The sequence below is a fragment of the Zonotrichia albicollis genome, chromosome 29, assembly GCF_047830755.1.
Source record: "Zonotrichia albicollis isolate bZonAlb1 chromosome 29, bZonAlb1.hap1, whole genome shotgun sequence".
In the NCBI taxonomy this organism is placed as follows: domain Eukaryota; kingdom Metazoa; phylum Chordata; class Aves; order Passeriformes; family Passerellidae; genus Zonotrichia; species Zonotrichia albicollis.
The window spans coordinates 6879002-6899179 of record NC_133847.1 but is presented as its reverse complement, the minus strand read 5'-3'; the positions used below and the strand labels follow the sequence as shown (position 1 = coordinate 6899179).

The 20178-nt window shown below is 70.8% G+C and overlaps 2 protein-coding genes across 4 annotated transcripts; one reads left to right on the top strand and one right to left on the bottom strand.

The window, feature by feature from the left end:
- The first annotated feature begins 248 nt into the window (after positions 1 to 248).
- Positions 249 to 5588, top strand: HAPLN4 (hyaluronan and proteoglycan link protein 4). The gene is made up of 5 exons (XM_074528846.1): positions 249 to 586; positions 1697 to 1814; positions 2735 to 3097; positions 3755 to 4057; positions 4716 to 5588. The coding sequence occupies exons 2-5, from the start codon at positions 1697 to 1699 to the stop codon at positions 5045 to 5047; spliced, it is 1116 nt and encodes a 371-aa protein (XP_074384947.1). The 5' UTR covers positions 249 to 586; the 3' UTR covers positions 5048 to 5588.
- A 547-nt stretch (positions 5589 to 6135) lies between these two features.
- NCAN (neurocan) lies at positions 6136 to 19080 on the bottom strand. Of its 3 annotated transcripts, none has more exons than XM_074528843.1 (15): positions 18797 to 19080; positions 14439 to 14518; positions 13060 to 13461; positions 12344 to 12518; positions 12048 to 12175; positions 11106 to 11399; positions 10038 to 10886; positions 8892 to 9959; positions 8586 to 8702; positions 8369 to 8482; positions 8069 to 8227; positions 7899 to 7981; positions 7674 to 7818; positions 7013 to 7195; positions 6136 to 6916 (listed from the first exon to the last, which is right to left on the bottom strand). In XM_074528843.1, exons 2-15 carry the CDS (start codon positions 14509 to 14511, stop codon positions 6663 to 6665), a joined length of 4044 nt encoding a protein of 1347 aa, XP_074384944.1. In that variant the 5' UTR covers positions 14512 to 14518; positions 18797 to 19080; the 3' UTR covers positions 6136 to 6662. The 3 variants fall into 3 exon arrangements, with proteins under 3 accessions (XP_074384944.1, XP_074384945.1, XP_074384946.1); XM_074528844.1 differs by having other exon boundaries at positions 6136 to 6920; positions 18797 to 19079; XM_074528845.1 differs by lacking the exon at positions 18797 to 19080 and adding an exon at positions 17144 to 17262.
- Positions 19081 to 20178: the final 1098 nt, after the last annotated feature.

Genomic DNA, 20178 nt, shown 5'->3' with positions numbered 1-20178 from the left:
GGGTTCGGGGGTGGCGACAGCGCCGGGGGGACGTTGGTGACAAAATAAAGGAGCCAGAGTTCGCTCCGAGCCCGTGTGCCCGCTGTGCCCAGGGGACACCGGGGCTGGGCCGGGGTCCCTGCGGTGCCAGGGTGGGCTCAGGGTGGGATTTTGGGATGGCACCCTCCGGGTGGGTGTGGGTTTTTGGGGGGTGGGCACACGGCGGGGGTGGTACCGGGGATTTCGCGGGGTGGGCACACGGCGGGGGGTGGTACCGGGTTTTTGGGGTGGCACGGCCGCGTGGGTGCCCGGGCTGGGGCGGGGTGGGCACGGCCGCCCTTGCGGCGCCCGCGGCGGGGATTTACCGGCTCCGGTTCCTGTGCCCGCAGCCCGGCCGGGGTCCCGGCGGTGCCCGCGGCTCCGGGGCGCACCGGGCGGGCCGGTGACCTTGGCGAGCGGCCGGTCCTGCGCAGCGCCGGCACCGGGGCAGGGCCGGGCCGAGCTCCCGGCGTCGCAGCGGCGGCACCGGCGGAGCTACCGGGGGAGGCACCGGGGGAGGCTCCGGCAGCACCGGCGGCCCCTCCCGCGCGCCGGCACCGGGCACACGGTGAGTGCGGGGCTGCGGCCGCCGCTCCCTCGCTGCGGGGCGGGCGCGGGGCACCGGGACGGGACCCCCGGCACCGGGAGGGGCGCGGCGGGCGGGGGTCGCTCTCTGCGGGGCGGCGGCGGCGGGAACGGGGCTCCCCCCGCGCTGCGCCGTCCCCGCCCGGGCACCGGAGTCCCGCAGCCCCGGGGCCGCCGCCGCAGTGTCCCGCACTGCAACACCGCAGCGGGCCCGAGCGCCGCCACCGCCGCAGCCGCTGCCCCGAGCGGCGCCGGGACCCGCGGGGCTGCCCCGCTCCTGCTGCCCCCGCGGCGGCCACGGGAGAGCCCGGGGGGGTTCCCGCTCCCCCTGCCCCCGGACCGGGCACCGGGACCCCCGCGGGTGGGTGGGGGGTGCCCCGCTCCGTCTGCCCGGGCACCGGGGCTGCCCTGCTCGCCCCCAGCCCGGGCTGGGCACCGGGACCACCGGAGGGGCTGCCCCTCTCCCCCTGCCCCCGATCGGGCACCGGGACCCCCGGGGGGCTGCCCCGCTTTTCGTGCCCCCCGAGCGGACCCCGAGCCCCCCGCAGCGGCTGCCCCGCTCCCTTTGTGCTCCCTCTGCCCCCGGACACGGCGCGGGGACCACCGGGGGGTCTGTCCGTGCCCTGCCCCCCGATGGGGCACCGGGACCCCCGGGGGAAGCCCCAGAGCCAGGCCGGCATTTGGGGCGCCCCCCGAGCGCGGGGCTCAGCACCGCAGCCCCCCAGCAGGGGGAGGCTCCTCCCGCCCCTCCGCGCTGTCCTTGGGGAGGGGGCGCTGCCGGGGGGGGTCTCGGGGGGCGCCGCTGCCCGCTCCGTGCCCATCGCTTCCCTTTCAGAGGTGCCATAAATAACTCGGGAGACCCGGCCAGCCTGGGAGCCCCGGGGCGCCCCGAGCTCAGAGCCGGGCCCGGGGGGTCCCTGCGGGGCTGGGGGCGCTCACGGGGGGGCAGCGACCGCCCCAGCCCCGCCTGGGCACGGGGGGTGGCAGCGGGTGCGGGCGCCCCTCGGGTGGGCACCCCTTGGCCTGGGCATTCCCGGGGGTGCCCTCAGGCTCGGGGGTCTGGGGGCGCTCAGGGCGCTGCTGTCCCCCCCAGATGCGCCCCCAAAGCCCCTGGGCCGCCGGGCCCGCGGCGCTGCTGCTCCTCGCCGCCCTGGCGGCCTCCGAGGCGCTGCCCAACGCCCGCGGCAGGAAGAAGGTGGTTCATGTCATGGGTGAGTGGGGTCCGCCATGGGGCTGGGGCGGGTTTGGGGTCGGGGAAGCGCCCGCAGCCTTTGGGGTGCTGGGTTTAATGGCATCAAAGCAGAGCCGGGGCTCTGATGTGTCCCCCGTGTCCCCTCAGTCCTGTGGGAGCCACACTGGGGTTACCCCGAGCTCTCCTCAGGGTTGGCAAAAAAGGGGAATTGCCCCCAAAGTTGGCCCCATAGCCCCATCTCTCTATGCACCTAAAAAGAGGAACTCAACCCAAAAGATGCTTCCACATCTCTATCCTACTTTGCCCCCAAAAGAGAGGAATTCCCCCCAAATGTGTCCCCACGCCCCCATCCTCCTTTACCCCATAAAAAGAGGAACTCAACCCAATAGATGCTCCCATATCTCCATCCTACTTAGCCCCCAGAAGAGAGGAATTCCCCCTAACATTGACCCCACATCCTCATCTTTCCTGCCCCTAAAAGAGGAGAATTCACCCAAAATACACTCTTATCCCTCTTGGCCATGCCGTCCCTCCTGAGCCACTCCCGTGGCCGTGTCAGTCCCTCCCTGTGCCATCCCTGGGGCTGTGACCGTCCCTCCTGTGCCATCCCTGGGGCTGTGTCTGTCCCTCCCGTGCCATCCCCGTGGCGGTGACCGTCCCTCCCTGTGCCATCTCCGGCATGGTGACCGTCCCTCCTGTGCCATCCCTGGGGCGGTGTCTGTCCCTCCTGTGCCATCCCTGGGGCTGTGTCTGTCCCTCCTGTGCCATCCCTGGGGCGGTGGCCGTCCCTCCTGTGCCATCCCCGGCATGGTGACCGTCCCTCCTGTGCCACCCCCGCGGTGGTGGCTGTCCCTCCTGTGCCATCCCTGGGGCGGTGTCTGTCCCTCCTGTGCCACCCCCGCGGTGGTGGCTGTCCCCTGAGCCGTGCCCGTCCCGCAGAGGGTGACAGCGGCGCCGTGGTGGTGCAGACAGCCCCGGGCAAGGTGGTGACGCACCGCGGCGGCACCATCATCCTGCCCTGCCGCTACCACTACGACGTGACCGCGCACGACCCGGCCGAGATCCGCCTCAAGTGGACCAAAGTGACGGAGCCCATGGCGTTCGTGGACGTGTTCGTGGCGCTGGGCAAGGCCCGCCGGGCGTTCGGGCCCTACCGCGGCCGCACGGCCCTGCAAGAGGACGGCGTGGGCGACGCGTCGCTCATCATCCGCAACGTGACCCTGCAGGACTACGGGCGCTACGAGTGCGAGGTGACCAACGAGCTCGAGGATGACACCGGCGTGGTCAAACTGGACCTGGAAGGTGGCCTGAGGTGTTCCCGGGATTTTCAGGGGCTGTGGGGTTGTCACGGGGTTTTGGTGGTGGAGAGAATTTGGAGCGGTGGCTCATGGAGGTCGCGGGGTGACGGCTCAGAAAGCACCAGGGGACAATGGAGGGAAAATGCTGCTTTAGGAGTTCGGGAGGTGGCAGAGGCGGTAAGCGCCTTTTTAGGGGTTCAGAGGGCGCAGTTCGGGGGTGCCAGGGCTGGGCTGGACCCCGCGCAGGCACCACCGGTGCTCCCAAACGCCAGAGCAGAATCTCCTGGAATCTGGGGTTCCCGGAGCTCCCCAGACTCCTGGGACGACGAGCGGGATTTTCCAGGCGATTCTCCCAAGCAGAATTCCCGTTTTCCCAATCCCCAGCGCAGAATCTCCTGGAGTCTGAGGTTCCTGGAACTCCCAAAACCCAGAACTCCCAGAAGTCCTTGCAGAAGGACAAGGAGAGAGATTTTCCAGGCCATTCTCCCAACCAGAATTCCCATTTCCCCAAGCTCCGGCGCAGAATCTCCTGGAGTTTGGGGCTCCCTGCAGCCCCAAAACCCAGAATGCCCAAAACGGAATGCACGGGGATGATGAGCGGGATTTCCCAGGCGATTCTCCCCCGCTCCAAACCAACCCCAACCCCACCCCTCGTTCTCAGGGGTGATTTTCCCGTACCACCCCCGCCTGGGGCGCTACACGCTGAACTTCCACGAGGCGCAGCAGGCGTGCCTGGAGCAGGACGGGATCCTGGCCTCGCACGACCAGCTGCACCAGGCGTGGCTGGAGGGCATGGACTGGTGCAACGCGGGCTGGCTGCAGGACGGCTCCGTGCAGTACCCGATCTCCCGGCCCCGCGAGCAGTGCGGCCGCAAGGACACGCCCGTGGGCGTCCGCAACTACGGCTACCGCCACAAGGAGAGCGAGCACTACGACGCCTTCTGCTTCACCTCCAACCTCAACGGTGAGGGAAACTGAGGCACGGAGCGTGCCCGTGGGAGGGGGAGGATGGGGTGGTGGGGTTGGAACACTGAGTTTAAGGAAAAAATCTGGTTTTTTGAAGCCAAAATATCTTTTTTTTAAAAGCCAAAATCTCCTTTTTCTTATCCAAAACCTCTTTTTTCTGAAATCCAAGTCTTCTTTTTTAAATCCAAAGTCTCTTCTTTCGTAGCCACAACCTCTTTTTTAACCCAAAACCTCTTGTTTTTAGCCAAAACCTATTTCTTTTTAATCCAAACCCTCTTCTTCTTAACACAAAATCTTTCTTAGCCAAACCCTTTTCCTTTTTTTTAACCCAAGACCTCTTGGTTTTAGCCATAATCTCTTCTTTTTCATCGGAAAGAAAAGGAGGCCGTAATTCCTTCTTTTTCATACTTTTTTTTTTCCCCCGCAAAAACAAAAAATATTTTGGATGCTGCACAGAGATTTCATCACTCACCTCCAGCCCACAAAATCGTATTGGAGTCTCCACAGCGCTGATATCCCTCAACTTCCCCAAAACTTTTTGTTGGCTCCCCAGGGCTTCCATCCATCCCCAAAAACGCCTCGGTGCGGCTCCAGAGCGGGGGTCTCCACCCCGCGGGACCGCAGACGCTCCATCCCCTTCATCCCCCTTTTTCCAGGCAAAGTTTATTTCCTGAAGACCTTCCGCAAGCTGAGCTACCCGGAGGCCGTGCAGGCGTGCAAGAACAACGGCGCGGCCGTGGCCAAGGTGGGCCAGCTGTACGCGGCCTGGAAGCTGCAGCTGCTGGACCGCTGCGAGGCGGGCTGGCTGGAGGACGGCAGCATCCGCTACCCCATCGTGAACCCCCGCGCCCGCTGCGGCGGCCGCGAGCCCGGCGTGCGCAACCTCGGCTTCCCCGACAAGAAGTACAAGCTCTTCGGCGTGTACTGCTTCAAAAAGGCCGGGGACGCGCCGCCCGTGGTGGCCGCGGGCTTCCCCAAGCGCGTGTGAGGGTTCGGGGCGCTCGGGCGGCACGCCCGGGTCTGGGATTTGGGGTTCGGGGTTCGGGCCGTGCCCCGCGCGGTGCGGGGAGCTGCGGGCAGCCCCCGCCGGGACCGAGAGGCGGCGGCGGCGCGGGCTGGCGGCCCCGGGGGCGCTTGGGGGCCCCGGGGCGGCGGGAGGGGCCGGGCTCGGTGGGCCCCGCCGGGAGCGGCTCCCGCTCCGCAGCTCTCGCTTCTCGGCGCGCCTGTTGCATGCGCTAAAGCGCCGCAGAGCCCCCGCCCTCCTCATCCTCATCCTCATCCGCATCCTCAGCCCGTCCCCGCGCTGACCGAGCCCGAAATCCCCCCGTGGCGCTGGGCGAGGACTGGGGGCGCCGGGTTTGGCTCCGTTCGGGGTCCCGCAGCCCCCGGGGCAGCTCCCGCTTGGCTTGGCCGGAGCGGGCAGGGCCGGGGGGCAGCGGGCGCTGTGCCCACCCGGCCGGGCACCGCCGCAGGCTTTGGCAGCCCTGGACGCAGATGAAATAAAAGCTTCGGCCGCTTTGGAGAGCTGAGCGCGGCTCCGCAGTGTCCTTGGGCAGCCCGGGGGGCTCCGGGCCCGGTCCCGCTCGCCCGGGGCATCCTTGGATCGGTCGGGGCTGGATCCAAGGAGCGGCAGCAGCAGCGGAGCCGCCCCCGGGGTCACGGAGCTGGCAGGGGGCACCGCCGGGGGGGGGGCACGGATGGGGACCCCCGGTCTGGAGGGGCTCGGGACGCGCTCCCGCTGAGCACAGCCCGTAAATCACCTTTAACGACTGGAAATAAATGTCTGGGAGGGGACAGCGGGGCCGTGGGTGACAGGGGCCGGGGGAACCTCGGGGGCCGGTGCTGGAGGGTGTTTTGGGCAGGAATCACCCCAGAAAATCCATTGGGGTCTCCCCGTCTCGAGGGGGACACAGGTGACGGCCACCACCGCGAGCAGGTGGCGGGTGCGACACGGGGGACCCTGGGGGACAGTTTGGGGCTGCTCGGGATTGATGGGGGCCGTGGAGGAGGCAGCTGGGGAGCGGCGCCAGGCGGGGGACACGACCCAGGGTCCCCAGGAAAGGGCGGGGGTCGCTCAACTGTTAAAAAAATTTATTAAAATGTCCAGCAGTACAGAAAGGCAGAGTCAGAAATGGGGAGGGGGCGCCAGGAGGGGGGCGGGGAGGGGACACGGCAGTCACGTCGCAAACAGCAGAGATCGGAAAGCGCCGCACACACACACACACACGCCAACTCCAACGGGGACCCGAAACGAGCGGAGAGGGGACAGAACCAAACCGAGCACCCCCAGAGCGGGACAGAGACCCCGCAGCCGCCGTGTCCCCCCCGCCCCAGCCGCGCCGGCCGCGGGGACGCCCCGGGGAGCTGGGGCGGGGAAATGGGGAGGGGGGGCTGCTAAAAAACCAGAGCGGCCCCGGGTGGGACAGGGGGGCTGCCTGACTCAGCCCCGCTCTGGGGACAGGGACAGAGCCCAGCTTGGGGGTCCCCGTGCGGGGCTGGGGGCCCAGCCCGGGCCGGGGGCTGAGCGCGGGACATGCAGGGAGGGCTGGGGGCGCACACGCAGCCGCCCCCTCCGGATCCTATTCCCTACGGGGCCGGGCATCCTAAGGAGCTAAAGCCAAAAGGGGGCTAAAAAAGGGGGGCGGGAGGGGCTGGGACGGGGCCGGGGGGCGCCACCACACCCCCCGGGGACCCCGTTGTGCTCGCCCGGCTCTAGAAGTAGTGGCCCTCCTCCATCCAGTCCAGCCGGAGGCGCTGGCGGCGTTTTCGCCGCTCCTTGCGCGGTTTGTGGTGGTGGTGCTGGTGGTGCGGGTGGCTGTGCCGGTGCCGCCGGTGCCGCCGCGCTCGGTGCGACCGCCTGGCTAACGGGGGCAATGGGGGGCACGCGGGGGGGTCAGCCCCGGCTTCCGGACCCCTCCCACGGGGATCAGCCCCTCCCGGGTGCCCCACTAACGTTTTGTGCAGAGGATTTTGGGCCGGTCCCACTTGCCGCTGCTGTGGCACCTGATGGTGGGCACGTGGCGCTGGGTGAAGCCCTCGTGGCACTGGTAGCGCACGCTGGAGTGGATGTTGTACCTCTCCCTCCTCTTCCCCACCGGGAAAGCGTTCGGCACCTCCGGGGGGGGCCCGCACAGCACTGGGAGGGCGGCACAGAGCTCCGTCACCCCCCGTTACCGGGAGGGGACGAGGGACAGCGGTCCGGGACACCCAGGAGCCCCCCCGGCCACCCCTGGGGACACCGCTGGTGGCTTCGGGACAGGCTCGTCCGTCAGGGTGGCAGCGAGCTGTCTGTCCCCAGGGTTTAATTGGTTAATTAATGGCCTTATTGGGGCGTCATTAGCGCGCGGGCTGGGGAGGAGCAGCTGGAGGTTAATGGAACTTCCAGAGGTAAGGAATGGGAATTTAATGGGTTCGATGGGAGCAAATTAAACAAACGCGAGCGCTGAGGGAGGGATTGATCCCGGGGAAAGAGGAAAAATGGAGGTTTAGGGGAGAACTGCGGGAGTTGGCCTGGGAGAGGCTGCCTGGGGATGGGGAGGGGTCTGGGGGCTGCGGGATGGGGACAGGGACCCCAGGGACTGCGGGACGGGGACAGCTGCGGGACGGGGCGCTACCTGTGCCCTTCTTGCAGATGTAGGGCAGGTTGTAGTTGCAGGGCACGTCGTTCCACTTGCCGATCTCGTGGGACACGAGCACCACGCAGTCCTCGCCGCCCGCGAAGAAGTTGTCGGGCTGGTTCTCCCGCCAGTTCTCGTATTGCTGCGGGGCCACCGGAGCGGGTGACGCCCCCCGCGCCCCCTGCCCGCACCCCGAGCCCCCCGAGCCCCCCAAGCCCTCACCAAGGCGGTGTTGTCGGTCCACTGGAAGTCCTGCTCCACGATGCGGTCGTTGAGGCCGATCCAGGTGTTCTCGTGGCCGAAGCCTGCGGGGAGAGGCGGCCGCGGCTCGCACGGAGGGGGCGAGCAGCGCCCGGGGAGGGGGACTGGGGGACTGGGGACCCCCGGCGCACCGTTGATGAAGGCGTGCTCCTCCTGCGAGTGGATGCTGGTGAGGTGCCCGGCCCGGCGGCGGCAGTCGCGCTCCGCGTCCTCCCAGGAGCGCCGGCGGGCGAAGTAGCGGTAGCAGTGGCCCTGGAACTTGTGCCAGTTGTGGTCACAGCCCTCGGTGTCTGCGGGACAGCGCGACAGTGGCGGCACAGCCAAGGACCGATCTGTGTCCCCCTCCGCGGGGCCCAGCGGTGACACAGCCGGGCCGGGGGACACCGGGGGACACCGGGGGGACACCGGGGGGACACCGGGGCTGTGCGCACCTTTCTCGCAGCGGCTGCCGCCGTAGCTGGGCAGGCAGAGGCACACGAAGGAATTGACCTCGTCGATGCAGGTGCCGCCGTTCTGGCACGGGCTGGACAGGCAGTCATCGATGTCTGCGGGGACAGCGGCAGCTGCGGCGACACCAGCGAGCGAGGAGGGGGCACCGCGCAGCGCCCGGAGCCGCGATGCCCCCCACGCCCGGTGCCCGGCGCTCACCGATCTCGCAGTTCTCGCCGGTGAAGCCCGGGGCGCAGCTGCAGCCGCACACGGTGCCGTTGGCGCGGCTCGTCCCGCCGTGCAGGCACGGGTTGCTCTGGCACGGGTCCGGCGGCGCTGCGGGGCAGCAGCGGCGCCCTGAGCCAGGCTGGGGGGCGCGGTGCGACCCCCGCTCCCACCCCATCGCCTCCCAGCGAGGAAATTCGGATAAAAGGAGCGACATCGCCCAAACCTCCGCCTCAAAACCTCCCGTTCTCCCCGCGGCCACAGCCCCGGTGCCCGCGGCTCGCCGTGCCCGCCGCTCACCGTGCCCGCTGGCGTTGCCGGTGCCCGCCCAGGCCAGCAGCTCCCGCTCGTCCAGCGCCGGCTCCTCCCCGCTGCCGCTGTCGGTGTCCAGCAGCGGGGACCCCCCCGGGCCCCCCGGCTCGGGCTCCGCCGAGGGCTCCGGGAGCAGCCCCGCTCTCGGGGACCCGGCGGGCTCCGTCCCCCCGGCCTGGGGGGCACCGGGGGGCGGCCAGGGCCCGCGGGTGGCGGAGCCGAGGGGCGCGGGGGGCTCCTCCCGCCTGGGCTCGCCGGACGCGTCCTCCTCGCCGGGGGCCGGTGGGGTTGGGGGCTCGGGGGTGGCGGGGGGGGACAGGAGGAGCTGCTCGGCCGCCCCCGGCCCCGGCTCGGAGCGCTGGGTGGGCTGCGGGTCTGCGGGAGCGAAGCCTGCGGAGCCCTCCTCGGCCCCCGGCTCCAGCAGCCCCGGCTCCTCCGGCCGCTCCGTGCCGGCCCACGGCAGCGCCTCGGTGCCCGCGGGGGACGGGGACGGTGAGGGGACATCCCAGGCCGGCGATAACGCGGCTGTTTCGGTGCTGGGCTCGGCTGCGCCGTTCCCGACACCCCTGGATTCCTCCGGCTGCTCCTGGCCGGGCTCTGCCGCCCCGTTGGGAGCCGTGGGGCCCGAGCGGTCCCGGGGCCCCGGAGGAGCCCCCTCGGGATGGCCGGGGGCGGCTGGGTGTCCCTCGGAGGGACCCTCCGGCTCCAGGAACGTCACCGCCTTCCTCTGCCGCTCCAGCGCGCCGTCCCCCGCGGCCCCGCTGCCGTCGCCGCCGTCCCCGCGGTGCTGCGGGGGCAGCTCGGGACCCTCGGCCACCAGCGGGGCCGGGGGCAGCGGGGGCAGCGGGGGCGCGGAGCCGCCGCCCTCCCGGGACGGGCCGTCCCCGGAGAAGTCCTCGGCGCCATCCGCGGGCGGCCTCGGGGAGTCCCCGCGGGCGCCGGCGATGTCGCGGTGTCCCCGAGCGTCGCGGGGAGCGGCGGGGGACGGCGGCGGCACGGGCGGGGTCCCCGCGGGGGTCCCCGGATCCGCCGGGGCGGTGGCGGCGGCCGCGAACCCTGCAAGAGTCGGCACGGCCACGGTGTCACCGAGCGGGGACCGCGCCGGGAGCCGCGGCCGTGTCCGGGGTCACTCACCGGGGCTGGGGTCCTCCTGCAGCGCGTTGGGGGACGCGTGCGGACCCTCCCGCCGGGGGCTCTCGCTGCCGCCTCCGGGGGGGCTCCACAGCTCCACGGCGTTGGCTGCCGCTCCCCGCACCTCCTGCGCCAGCGCGGGGGCCTGGGTGACGATCCCCGCTGCCACCGCGGGGTCCCCGGAGGTGACAATCCCCGCGGTCACAGCGGTGTCCCCAGCTGTCACCGCGGGGTCCCGGCTGTGCCGCTGGAGCTGGAAGTAGCGCCCGTTGAGGCCGGGGTAGCTCCGCCTCGGGGCGCTGGAGCTGCCTGGGAGGGTGCCGGGGGGCTCCGGGGCCGCGCTGGGGACCGTGCCCAGCCCAGGCGGTGACAAGGACGGGCCGGGGCTGCGCTCCGGGGCCGGGCCGTGGGGATGGGCCGGGAGGGTGCCCGGGGGTCCCGCGGGGTCTCCTCGGGCCGGGCTGGCGCTCGGAGGGTCCCGCCAGGCGCTCTCGGCATCCACCACGTTCAGAGGCTCCTCCTCGTGGGGCCAGGCCGGCGCGGTGGCCGCGGTGGGCGGCGGGGACGCGGCACGGCCCGCGGGCAGCCCCGGAGCCGCCGGTGCCGGTGGCGGGGCCGTGCCAGGGCGGTCACCGCGCGGTGTCCCCGCGCTGCCGCCCGCCCGCAGCTGCTCGTCCTCATCGCCGCCCGGCGCCGCGGGCCCCGGCGGGGACAGGAGGTCGTGGCGGTCGCGGGTGTCCCCGGACGTGCCCGGGTCCTCGCCGTGCTCCACCAGCACGTTGTCGCTGCCCGGCGGGTCGGGCGTGGGCGGCACCGGCAGCACCGGCGGCTCCGTGTCACCGGGACCCGCGGCTGTGGGGACAGCACGGGGGTCCCGTAGCTCCCTCAGCACCGAGCACGGCATCCCCCGCCCCGCACAGGGCGGAGCTGAGCTCCCTCCCAGCGCCGCCCCCCTCATTTATCTCATTAATTCCCCTATTAAATATTCATGGGCAGCAATTTTCCCGGCGGCGCCCCCCGATCCCCGCGGGAAGGAGGGAGCGGCGGGGGCGGCTCGGGGGTCCCGCTCACCTTTGTAGCAGTACGCGTCGAACCTGGAGGCGGCGGGGGGGAAGCCGGTGCGGTTCGGGAACTGGTAGAGGGTGCGCACGCCCGGGGCCTCGCCCCCGCACTTGGGGCGCGCCTGGCGGATGGGGTAGCGCACGCTGCCGTCCGCCAGCCAGCCCGGGTCGCACTGGTCCAGGCCCTGTCGCCAGGCCAGGTAGAGCTGGCCCGTGGTGGCCAGCGCTGCCCCGCGGCTGCGGCAGTGCCGGCGGGCGCCCTGCCAGGTGAAGCGCCCCGGAGCCGTGGCGTAGAACACGGTCCCTGCGGAGAGGGGGCTCTTGGCGACACCGCGACACGAAGGGGATGGCGCTTTTGGGGTGGCCCCGTGGCCTGAGCGCTGCGGCCACGCTCGGTGGCGGTGCCAAGGATGGCACGGAGCGCTGGCACCCACCCGGACCCGCTGGGCAGGGACGCACGGAGGGGTGGCCGTGGAGGGACATCGTGGGGATACCATGGCCATGGAGGGACATCGTGGGCACCCAGCAGTGCCATGGACATGGAGGGACATCCCGGGGCACCCAGCCGTGCCATGGCCACAGAGGGACATCGTGGGCACCCAGCCGTGCCATGGGCACAGAGGGACATCCCTGGGCACCTAACCATGCCATGGCCAGGGAGGAACATCCCGGGGCACCCAGCCGTGCCATGGCCAGGGAGGGACATCGTGGGCACCCAGCCGTGCCATGGCCACAAAGGGACATCTCTGGGCACGCAGCCAGTCACACCGTGACCGCAGAGGGACATCGTGGGCACCCAGCCACACCATGGCCAGGAAAGAACAGGGACACCCCTGGGCACCCAGCCGTGCTCGTGGCCAGGCCGTGGGCATGCAGGGACCCCCTGGGCACACAAGGACCCCCAGGGCCACCCCGCGACCCCCCTGGCACCCTCCCGGCGCGCAGCCCTTGCCTCGCAGCTCCCGGGAGTAGCAGTACACGTCGTAGCGCTCCTCGGGCTCCCTGCGGCCGTAGCTGCGCACGCCGGGGAGGCTCTCGCGGTCTCCGTAGCAGCCGGGCCGGGACAGGGTGATGGGGTACCTGCCGGGAGGGGCACGGTGGGCGCGGGGCTCGGCCGGGAGGGCGGCCCGGGGGTCCCCGAGGGTTCCTGGGGGTTCCCAGAGTGGCCAGACGATGGCCCGGGGGTGCCCGGAGTGGGCAGGGGTGATTTGGGGGGTAGTCAGGGGCTGGCCTGCCCCGCGCTCTCACCGCACGCTCTGGTCGCTCAGCCAGCCCGCGTCGCAGTTGTCGTAGCCGTCCTCGAAGGCGGCCTGGAGGTGCTGGGGGGAGGCGATGACGGCGGAGTTGTCGCGACAGGCGCGGCGGGCGGCGGGGAAGCTCAGAGCGTAGCGCTCGCCCGCGGGCCGGTAGTGGAACACAACGCCTGGGGACAGCGAGAGGGGACATGGGGCAGCAGGACACGGCTGGGGGGATGCAGGGCTGGCACGGGGTGCGGGGCTGGCACGGGGTGCAGAACTGGGATGGGGTTTTGGGTTCATGGGGTGCCCAACTGCCATGGGGCACTTGGGACACGGCTTGTAGGGTGTAGGGGGTACATGGAGGGGAGAGCTGCCATGGGGTACGGGGAGAAAATGGGGTGCAGGGAATAAATTGTGTGAAGGGAATAAATGGGGCTCCCAATTCTCATGGCGTGCAGGGAAAAAACGGGGTGCCCAGCTCTCATGGGGTGCCCAGCTCACCCTGAATGCCCAACCCACCCACCATTCCTCAGCCCCAGGGGTTGCACCACGGCCCCAGCACCCCCCTGGCCGTGCCCATAGCCGTGCCCCCCTGAACGTGCCCCATGGCCGTGCCCATGGCCGTGCCCCCCTGGACGTGCCCCATGGCCGTGCCCCATAGCAGTGCCCCATGGCCGTGCCCCATAGCCGTGCCCCCTGGCCGTGCCCATGGCCGTGCCCGCTCACCCGTCACCTCCAGCGGCAGCAGGTCCTGCTCATCGTCGATGCCCGCCACCACCTCGCAGCGGTAGAGCCCCGCGTCGCTGGCGCGGGCCGCCCGCAGGTGCAGCGAGGCGTTGGAGCGGTCGCGGCCGTAGCCGGGCAGCGCCACCCGGCCCTCGTAGGCCCGCACCACCTTCACGGCGCTCTCCTTGGCCACCAGGACGGGCGCGTCCTCCCGCTGGCCGCCGGCCGAGCGCACCTTGCTCCATTTGACGCGCGGCGGCTCCGGGGGCTCGTTGGGGCCCAGCGAGGCCGGGGGGTGCAGCAGGAAGAGGCAGGGCAGGGTGGCGGGCTCGCCCAGCCCCACGCGCACCGCCTGGTGCTGCACCCGGGTGATGTGGATCACCTTCCCCTCGTCCTGCGAGCCTGCGGGGACAGCGGCGCGGCTGCCTCGGGGCATTGGCACAGCACGGAGGGTTGGGGGGCATGGCAGGGTATGGGGGGCTCCGCTGAGCCCCCCAGGAGGGGCAGGAACGGGAGGATGGGACGGGATAAAGCGCGGCCGCCCCATCGAGCGGCTGCAGCCCGGCCGTGACCCCTCTGGGGCTGAACCCCGACTCGGGGGGGGTCCGCGCCCCTCCCCAGGATGCTGCCCGGCCCCTCGGGGTGTCCCCAGGGTGAGGGCGCTGCTCTGCACCCCTGGGTGCCACTCGGCTCCCGGGGGTCACCAGCGCGCCCTGGCCCTGCAGCACAGGGGGATCGCTCGCCAAGGACGCCCCCGAGCCCGGTGGCACCGGGGAAAAGCCCCCCCGTGCTGGGATAAAGCGCGGCAGGACCGTGACCACCCTCTCCTCCTCCTCCTCCTCCCGCGCTAATCCCGACCCAGCCTGCGCAGGCTCCCAGAGCCTCAAATCCCCCGCGCCTCGGGCCCCCCTGGACCCCCGGTGGGGTCAGGGACCAGCGGGGGGCCGGGGACAGCCACTAATCCCCCCCACCCGGGGCCTTCCTCCCCCACCCGGGGCCTTCCTCCCCCTCCCTCTCAGCCCTCGGCTCATTGGGGCACAGGGAGCGCTCCGGGCTGGGCGATCCCAAAGCCCCCCATCCAAAGGCCCCGATCCCAAAGCCCCCGAGCTGCGGTGTCCCCGAAGCCGCGGGGGACAGGGGGGGACACGGCTCAGAGCCCCCGCAAATCCCCGGGGGGCTCAGCCGGGCCTGGGGAGGGGGATTTAAGGATTTACGGTCTCGCCTGCAGCGATCCCAGCGGAGGGAGGGGGCCTGGGGGCTTCTCCCTCCCTAATCCCGCCGCAGCCCCAGCCCTGCCCGGGATTTATTGATGAACTGGCCCCGAGTTCATCATTAATTGCCGTTCGCTCCCTAATGAGCCCCGGCCGCCGAGCACTTACCCAGGACGGCGATGGGGAGCAGGGAGAGCCCGAGCAGGACCCAGCAGGCGGCATCCCCCATCACAGGGACCATCCTGGACCTGCGGGGACAGCGGGGCTGCCAGGCCGTGCCAGGCCGTGCCAGGCCGTGCCATCCCGGACCCGCCAGGCCGTGCCAGGCCGTGCCATCCCGGACCCGCCAGGCCGTGCCATCCTGGACACCCAGAGCTTGTCACCATCACTCAGAGCCTGTCACCATCACCCAGCTCCCACCATCATCACCCAGTGCCCACCACAACCATCTTCCTGTGCCCACCATCACCACCCAGTTCCATCAAACAACACCCACCACAACCATCACCTGGCACAGCCATCACCCAGTGCCCACCACAGCCATCACCCAGTGCCCACCACAGCCATATTCCAGTGCCCACCACCATCACCCAGTGCCCACCACCATCACCCAGCTCCCACCGCAGCCATCCCTCAGCCCTGGCGTGCCCAGCCGGCCGGGCAGAGGCACCAGGGGCACACCCAGCGCCCCCAAACCCCAAAGTGCCACCACGTGCCCAGGAGCCCGAGCCGAACCCCGAGTCCCCCGCTCTGTTCCACGCTGGAATTCGCTGCTCCTGCTTTCCCCCATCCCTGCCCTGTGCCAGGCGCGGATCTGGGGGGCACCGGGAGCCCCAAACCGAGTGTGCCTCACCCCCCACCCCCGATGCTCCATTTCCCAGCCCTCGGTGCCTCCCCCCGTCCCTTCTGTGCTTTTATGGGACGAAAATAGAAAGAAAGAGAGAAATGGCGAGAAGAAAGGAGACCCCCGCTGGCAAAGGGCCTTTCCGGGGATGCAGAACCGCGTTTAATCTGATTCCTCCTCGAGAAAAAAGCCTTGGCGGCCCCTTCCCCTCCGCGGGGCGCTCTGTCCCCAGAGCCACGAGCTGGGAGGGGACAGGGAGGTGACCTGGGACATTCGGGGCTCGGGAATGGGCGGCGGAGGCGCCTTTGGCCGGGTGAATCCCCCAGGGGCTGGAAAGGCCCAAAGCAGCCCCGGGGCAGCGCCAGCGGCTCCTGCAGCCCCGCTCGGACGCTCCGGGAAGGGAATTCCGCCGGGTCAGCCCCAAACTCTGCCCGTTCCTCCCGCTCCAGGGGGAAAATAGAAATTCCTTGGCAAAAAATATAAATTATTGGCTGAGCCGTGCCTTCCCTGCCATCAGCGTTCCTGCGGGATTTGCTTTCGCAGCAGGAGAAGCGGGAAAGGCCGGGCCGGCAGCACCTGGGAGAGCTCAGCTGTCCCCAAAGTGTCCCCGCGGCAGGGACGGGACGCAGCTCTGCTCCTCTGGGGACCCGCGGCTGTCCCCGCTGCCCTCGGCACACGCAGGGCACACATGGCCGTGACATTGCCATGGCCGTGACATTGCCGTGGCTGTGCCCCTGTCGGTGCCCGCAGCCCCGGCGAGGCGCTGAGCCGGCAAAAAGTTTATCCCGGGTCAGGACAAGGGACAGGGGACGGGCCAGCCCTGCGGGGCCAGGGCCACCACTCGCGGTGTCCCCACGGCCGGGCAGTGTCCCCGCGGCGGAATCGTTCCCTGCTCGTCGCCATCCGTGACTCCACGGGGTGGCAGCGCCGGGACTGGGGCAGCCCGGGGTGGCACCGCCACATCCCTGCGGTGGCACCGCCACATCCCGGCCCTGTGGTGGCACGGCGACATCCCGACCCCGCGGTGGCCCTGGGACAGGCCCGGGATGGATCGCGGGTCCCCGGCAGGATCCAGCCGGGATTCCCGGGGGAAGCAGCGCGGGCCGTGCGGGTGTCACCAAGCAGAGCCCGGTGGTGGCAGCGAGGCCAGGGGGTGGCACAGGGCCGGGGGGTGGCACAGCGCTGCCGAGGGACGGAGGTGGCCGGGCCACCAGGGCCACCCGAGCCCGAATGTCACAGCGGGGTCTGTCCCCGCAGTCAGGGCGGTGTCACAGTGACGTCCCCAAGGCCACGTGGCCCGGCCCTCGCTGGGACAAGGAGCGGTACCTGTCCCTGTCCCTGTCCCTGTCCCTGTCCCTGTCTCTGTCCCTGTCCCCTCGGTGTCCCCCCGGCGTCCCGGCCCAACCGGGGCAACGGCAGACGAGAGGAATCCAAAATAACGCCGGTGCAAAACGCCCCCCCAAATCCCCCCAAAGCCGGGCGAACATTTTCACATCTGTCACTCGCTGTCACCTCATGAATAATTCATCCTGCTCATGAATATGCAAAGCCGGGGCTGGTGATTAGCTTGAGCTGAAACCGAGCTTAATTCCACACAGGCCGCCGGGACCACCCTGTCAGTGCGGGGGTCTCCTGTGCCCCCCACCTGCCCCCAGCCCGGGCTGGGCCGGGGGCGGATCCGGGACCCCTCGGGGACATTGGGGACAGCGCTGGGGACAGGGAGGGGCGGCCGGACAGAGGGGCACTGCCCACCCAGCCGGGATGCAGCGGGACATTGCTGTCCCCACCCTGCGGACCCCCAGCCCTGGCGGTGCCACCGGCTGTCCCCAAGCCCACCGGCTGTCCCCAAGCCCAGCGCAGCCCCCCTGACCTCCGATACCCCCGCGGGTCACTCCGGCCGGCGGTGCCACCAACGCAGGGGCGACATCGCGGTGCCCACCCCCCCGCGTGTCCCCCCTCACCGCTGCCATGCCTGGAGCTGCTCCTGCACCCCCACCCCGCGCCCCCCGGACCCCTCCCCAGCACCCACCTCCCTCCCGGCGCCGCGGGGTCCCGGTGGCCCCGGGCTGTCCTGCCGGTGTCCCCGGGGCCGCGGCGGGAGCCCGGCGGCGGGGCCGGCTCCGCGTCCCCTCCTCTCTGCCCACAACAAAGGAATTCTGCAAACCTCGCTGCCGTCACATCTCACAGGCAACGTGATGCTCCCCGCTCCCCCCAGCCTGCCGGAATAAATTAGCACCTCGGGAAGCTGTGATCCCGGCCAATATGGGCCCTTTGCCGGTGCGATTTTTATTAGGCAGACAGTCTGCAGCCTTTATTTTAGAATTTGCTCCTCTTTTTAAATTTTTTTAAAGATTTATTTATTCTTTTTTGCCCCGCTTTCTGCCTCTCCCTGCAAAGCTCCGGAGCCGGTGCAGCATCGCTGCGAGCCCTGGGCTCCATCCCAGCCCTGCCGGGGCTCGGCCACACGCCGGGAGCGACTCCCGACACCGCGCCCGGTGACAGAACCGGGGGGACACCCCGGGCCGGCGGGCCTGGCACGGATCCGGGCACCGCTGTCCCACGGATTGTGGGGCTGCCGAGCCCCGCGCCCCACATCCGTCCTGCCGTCCATCCCGGCTGCTGTGTCCCCGTGCTGGGGACATCCCGGCCATGGCACTGCCACCCCGGGACAGGGACATTCCCGGCTCCCGACCCGCCAGGGAGCCACCAGTGTCACCAGCAAGGAACCGGGCGGCCCAGGCTGTGACACCCAGGGGGTGACACCCAGGGGGTGGCCCTGTCCTGCCACCCCTCTGCTTGCCCTCTGTGTCGCTGCCAGCTCCTGGGGGCTCAGGGCATGGTGTCCCTGTCCCGTGTCCCCAGTGTCCCGTGTCGCCTCAGTGTCCCCAGCCCATGAGAGCTCCGGTGCTCCCGGTGTCCCCCTGTGCCGGTGTCCCCACAGCGGCGCTGGCCACGCCCCCATTGTCCCGCTGTCCCAGTGCCCCGGTCCCCGCAGTGTCCCCTCCGGCCCCGCTGTCCCCAGCCCTGCGCCCCATCCCTGACAGGGTCCCCTCAGTGTCCCCAGCATGTCCCCCGCGCCAGGGCCACCTTCCCTCACCCCGGCCCCCACAGTGTCACCCCCAGTGTCCCCCGTCCCCGCTGCGTCCCCAGCCCGGATCCGTCCCGCTCCTGCCACATCCCCGCCGGTGTCACCGTCCCCATCCTGCACAGCCCCGCCGGTGTCACCGTCCCCGTCCCCATCCCCGCCGGTGTCACCGTCCCCATCCCCATCCCCGTCCCCGCCGCGGGCCCCCCCACTCCCGCATTCCCCACCCGGTTCCATCCCGCTCCTGCCGTGGTGGCGCCGGTGTCGCTGCCGGTGTCACCGCCCCCATCCCCGTCCCCGCAGCACTGCCGGTGTCACCGTCCCCACCGCCGCCACCGGGCCCCGCATTCCTGCAGCCCCCGCAGCCCCGCCGCGTCCCCAGCCCGGGTCCGGCTCGGATCCTGCCGTGGAGCTGCCGGTACCGGTGTCGGTGTCGCTGTCACCGTCCCCATCCCCGCCCCCAGCGCGGATCCGTCCCGCTCCTGCCGTAGCCGTGCCGGTGTCACCGTGCCCACGGCCGGCCCGCAGCGGGGGCGGTGCCGGTGCCGGTGCCGGTGCCGGTGCCGGTGCCGGTGCCGGTGCCGGTGCCGCACGTACCTGCTCCGTGCTCAGGGCGCGCCGGGACTCATCGCCGCCGGTAGAGCCGAGCAGCCCCGCCGGCACCGGGGGTTAAAAGCGGCCCTGGGAGCGGGGGCAGCGGGCCGGGCCCCCCCCGGAGGGGGCCGAGCCGGGCCGGGCCGGGCCAATCGCGGCTGGCGGCGGGCCGGGCCCCCCGCCGGTGCCGCCGGTGCCGCCGCCCGCACCTGCCCGCAGCGGCGGAGAACCCGCGCCCGCTCCGCGCTGCCCGGCGCAGGGCGAGGGGCGGCCGCGCATGCGCCGCCCCCCCAAACCCGGGCCGGCCCCCCCAAACCGGGGCCGCCCCCTCCCCATGGAGCGGGGCCGCCCCCTGCGCCCCGCACGGCGCGGAAGGGGCTGGGGGGTCCCTACAGTGGGGGGGGGGGGGCTCTAAGAGGGCGCTGAGAGAGACGGGGGGGCCGCGGAAGTGGGGGGGCTGTGACGGGGGTGGGGTCCCGAAGGGGATGTGGGGGGTCCCTGTAATAAGAGCAGGAAGGGGGGGGACCCAGCCTTGATTTTCTGGGGGTGTTTCCAAAGAGGGGAGCATCTTCCAGCCCCTCCACACCCCAAAATTCCCGTTAAGCCCTACAGGGCGCAACCCCAGCCCCCCGCACCCCCGTGTGGGGCCGCAATGGGGTGAAGGGGGGGGGGCTGGGAGATGCTGTGGGTGCATAAAGACTTCAAAAAGCCCCAAACCCCCCCAAAATGACCGAGACTCGCTGAAGAGCTGCGTTACCAGAAACGACCCCCAAAAAGGGGGAAGGAAAGCATCACTGGGCTTTGGGGGAGTTTTCTGGGGGGGTGGGTAGGGGGTCACCTTCCCGCCGGTGACCGAAGAATGCCAGCCTGTCTCCCGCGACTTGGCACCGAGAGCAGAGAATCCCCCCTCCCCATTTCGCCCATAGGATGGATCCGTGGAAACCCGAGAGCAAAGTTCTCATTTCCGACTCCATTGTGCCCGACTTTCGGTGGCGTTTCCTGCCTTTTGTGAGCCCCCCCTGCTCCGGCACAATCCCGGCGTTGCCGGCGCACAGAGCTCCTCTGTTCCCCTCCTTTATGCGGCTGCAGCTGGCGGGCCCGGCCCGTGGAGGTGCCCGGGCCGGGGGCACAGGGCCGGGGGGCGCCGTCCCCGTGGGCTTTGCCAGGGGGAATTGGGGAGAGGGTCCCAGGGGTTTGATATGGCGGCTGCTTCCCGCTCCCGGAGGATCCAGGCACCCCAGGGATCTTTGGAAGGGGCACCCCGGGGTGCTTTTGGGGTGGTTGGGAGGAGAGGATGAGCCAGGAGTGGTCCATGAGGTGGGACTGGCTCGGAAATCCTCACCTGCTGCCCCCCACCACAGCTGGGTCCTGTCCTGCAGCCCCAA